Here is a 4,122-nt window from a genome sequence, read left to right on the forward strand (position 1 = left end):
CCAGCCCAAGCCTAGGGAACACAAGTACCCTAAGGCACTCCAAAGTGGAGCACCTTCATCTGATCCCTCAGCTGATGAGGGCTACTTTGTGCTGCGATCAGCCACTTTAAAAGTGCTGTAGAGCATAGCTGTAGAGCGCTTTCAGGGGGCTGCTTGCATGGCAAACATAACTTCTGTCTGTGCCCTTAGCGTCCTTGCTTTCTGTAGCTGAACTGCAATCTGCAGGTGAAGAGCTGTCTTTTGGGATATTTTTGACCCTCTCTAATTTGATATGAAACCAGCTCTTTCTTGTCTCACTTCCAGAGATTTATATTCAGAACGCTGGGCTCAGTCCTCATCTCATGTACTTAAGTCAACAAAGTTTTTTCCATTATTCAGAGAGAGATCCAAACACGTAAGTCATTTTTTCTTAAACATGGGTGCTTCAAATTAGGCACTGGTGTACCAGCAGCTCGATTTTCAAAGCCGCAGCTCTCACATAGGTCAAACAAACTTCTGGGTACCCAATGTCTTGCAACATGTAGGGCCCTACATATCAATTTAGGTGAAGACATTCACAGCCAGATTCAAATCTACCTATGAGGCACAAGAGAGGATTTAGGCACCTCAGCATGATTCCGTTTCACTCTGCTTGATCCCCAAGAAATCAGTTAATGCCATAGGTGAGTGTCCTCTGTCTCCTTTGGTGACTCAGTCCAAAGGGGCCGGTGACTTTAAGTTGCACAGATAGATTCATAAATGGCTTTTCATGGACTTGAGCAAGGTACAACAGAACCACACTTAGGCACTTAAGTCTACTTAGATGCCATGTCGTTGGAAGAGACTCCGCTCCTTCAGTTCCCAAAAGGGAATATTTTGGCATTACTATTTTCCCAGTGAAGGATGATTAAAAAAACCACACACCCAACCATGTGTAGGAAAAGGAAGTGGTTGCGCTTTAAATGATTAATAGGGAAGATTAACTTTTCTCCTTCACAGAGAGCACCTCTTCCTAGGACCTTTTTTCATGTGGATGCCTCTATCCCTATTAAAAAGAGTGAGGCAACAGCTCAACAAATAGCAACATCACCACCTAACGGGCAGCACTGGCAGTACTCCTTTGTGCCACTAATCCCCTGCGAAAAAGGAGTCCTAGCTTTCTGAGCCCATCTACTTCACTGTCTGCTACAGCACACAACAGATTAGGATGCTGTGGGACGCTCATGGGATCCAAATCCAGCTGTGGCTGCTATGAGCTCTCGGCAGATGACGGCTCTTGGATGCAGCGTATGATGTGAGGCCAGCAGTCTCAGGCCAGCGCTCAGTGGTCAATAATGCATACCACAAACCCACCACAGAGGGGTATGAATTGGCATCCTTGTCTCAAACAAGAGGCAAAGGCCTGACAAGGCCGAAAACCAGAACTGCCTTTTTCACACCCTGCAGTGCAGCCTTCCCTCAGGGCTGAGATACACGGGTTGGGTAGAAAGCCTGGTGCTGCTCCTACTGCTGCATCTGTTTCATGGCTAAACATTGAGGCTGCGTCACTTTGTGGCCCCTTTCACAAGGCCTGAGGCCTACGAAGATCCCAGCCTGGGACACCTGAGTCCATAATGAAGACAGGGTCTGAGCATCTGGGTGACTGGGGCCCTTCTGGGCTTCACAGAGCGCATGGTCTCTTTTCTGCCGCTTGTGCAGGGCCTGCTCTGATGCCAACAGGAAGGCATTACCCCAAATCATGTTGTGCCCAAAACACAGCCAGAAGGGATAAGAGGGTAGGTGCTGCCTTACTGAACCCCAAACCCTAGGAGACAGAACTAGAAGTAGGACATGTAGTTTTAATTCCTTTCTCTAGGGGAAGGTTGCAAACACCCATCTCCCACCTGCCTGGAAAGCGCTACAACCACCAGGCTCAAAGCTATTCTGGGAGGTGGGCTAGGGACTGTCTTCTACCAAAGCTTTACAGTAAATATTTAATTGGAGAATGGACTGCAATCCTGGTCCTTTCCCAAGGTGAGTGCCCTACCAGCAACGATGACGAATAACGTAGCAAGATCTAGATTGCAGATAGGTTGGATCCAATAAGCAGCAGTGAACTGGAGGCTATTAACTGTTACACTTCCTTGGAGGAATAAAGACTAGAACTTAGTGGTGTTTAAGTGCTTTAATACCTAAAGCATTCAAAGTGCTTTCCAGTAATTAAGGCTGAATAGTTGTCATGAGACAATGGAGTCTATTTTATTCATGCCTCCAAGTGCCCATAATTTTTGTCTGCTGGGACGCGGATGGATGAACAAGTGGGTCAAGAGAGGACACAGATGTGATCAGAGGCTGGGGAGCTGGCTCCAATGAGGGACTTCAGCACCTAAAGCAGGTCCTCGGTGGATCTGGGGCACCTTTGTTCTAACTCATGAGCCAAAAAACCCCTATTAGGGCTTTAATTGTAGGCAGCTCCCGGAGCCCTTAACCCCTGGATTGTCCACATATTAACACCTGAAACTAGTCTCCAGCACACTTTAGACAGCTTAAAGTTTTGCCATTCCAGGGTAGGTTACCTCTGGCCCTTGTTACACACTCGAGTTTGGAGCAGTCACACCTTGAGGCTAAAAACCTTCTGAGTGTCCCCTGCTTGCACAACTGTGACTTGCCACGAGAGGCCTGGTGAGCCAGGACAGGTTTCTATCCCTGCTCTATGGACAGCGGTGTGAGAGATTGGAGGGGGGGGACAGACTTGAAGCTGGGAGGTGGAGAGTTAATGGGATAGGGGTGGGTAATGAAAGGGGAGGTGGAAAGGAAATGAGGGAGGGGGGAAGGGTGGTGAAATGAAGGAAGTCAGCCACTGAAGGATAAAATAAAAAGTTAAAAAAAAAAATGTAAACAGAAATAAAGAGGAAGTAAATGAAAGATGGCCTCATGTTTTAATAAATTGGGATTGTGGATTGAAGTATAGGGGTGCTGGTCATGCTTTCTGGGGTGGTGGGGAGGTGGGAGTGGTAAAGGAAAGTGCTTTTGAGGGAGCTACTGCCCCTGCCCTGGGAAGGAATATTAGGGAGAACCTCATAGAGCGAAATCCTACTTCAGCCACTTTAGGTCTGGCATGTAGTGAGAAAGACGTCCAGTGTTGCCTGTGTAGACACACAGCTCTCCTATTCTTTTGGTGGGGCACAAGTATGGAGCTTACACACCCCCAGAGGTGACTACTACCTCCACCTGCGGGGACACAGTGCTGGACACAGGTCCCAGCAGCCAGCAGGTTGATGCCTCTGGAGCTGGATTTGCAATTAGGGAGATGCATCAATCTCCGTTCACACCAGTGGGATATTTTAACCCGGGGTAGTGGGCATCCAGCTGCTCAGAGTCCTGCTTTCCCTCTGCCCCCTTTTTGTCTGGGCAGCTAGACATCTATGGCTAGGTACAGACATTCAAAAGGCTGAGGCAGGATCTATTTAACTTGCACTGTTTTCTGTAAGCGGTGTCATTTAGGTCGGTAGCGAGCAGAACACACGCTTCTCCTTTGTGGGGAGGGAGGGGGTGCAAACCTTGAACTTGGCTCTGCCATTTTTAAACCAGTCTTTGTGTGCCCAACTTCTGTTCTGTTACAGGTATAGACCAGTTTCCAATGACTTATACTGGTAAAAGTGTAATGTCTGCACCTGACCTACATTAGCAGCATAAACACCTTTCTCCCATAGCCTAGTGGTAATAGGGGACTTGCTCTGGGCATGAGAGGGCTTCTAGGCCCGCTCCGCTGCAGAGGGTTTGAACTCACATCTCAACCTCCCAGCAAAAAACCCTGACTCCCAGCCTGTGAGTCAGATGCCTTAAACAACTCTCCTCATCAAGCTGACTCATTAAGCAGTCAAGAGCTAAGGTGCCAGAAGAAGAAAGCATCAGGGACCAATTTCTGTGCCCAGGGAGGAGGACACTGTCCTGGAAAGCACAAAACCCTGGGCTGTTGCTCTTGCTTCTAGGACTGTTTCTGTATTTTACCCACTGCTTCCTGAACGTTAAGTGCATCACCCATACCCACATATGCCTAGACGTGCGCCACGGAAGTCACAGCACAGCTCCGCATTGCAGCTGAGTAACATCTGGCTCAAGAGAGATGCAGCGGTGCGGGCGGGCGGGCGGGTGGGGATTCTG

The 4,122-nt window shown here is 48.5% G+C and overlaps 1 protein-coding gene across 1 annotated transcript in view; it reads right to left on the reverse strand.

The window, feature by feature from the left end:
• Nucleotides 1–540: 540 nt before the first annotated feature.
• Nucleotides 541–4,122, reverse strand: part of LOC109291075 (chymotrypsin-like elastase family member 1) — a 24,842-nt gene continuing 21,260 nt past the window's right edge. The window contains exon 6 of the mRNA XM_019507936.1: nucleotides 541–576. Within this exon, the coding sequence (XP_019363481.1) occupies nucleotides 541–576 (36 nt within the window). The remainder of the gene's footprint in view (nucleotides 577–4,122) is intronic.

The sequence above is a fragment of the Gavialis gangeticus genome, unplaced genomic scaffold (genome assembly GCF_001723915.1).
Source record: "Gavialis gangeticus isolate Ggan-Ray unplaced genomic scaffold, GavGan_comp1, whole genome shotgun sequence".
NCBI classification, from domain to species: Eukaryota; Metazoa; Chordata; order Crocodylia; family Gavialidae; genus Gavialis; species Gavialis gangeticus.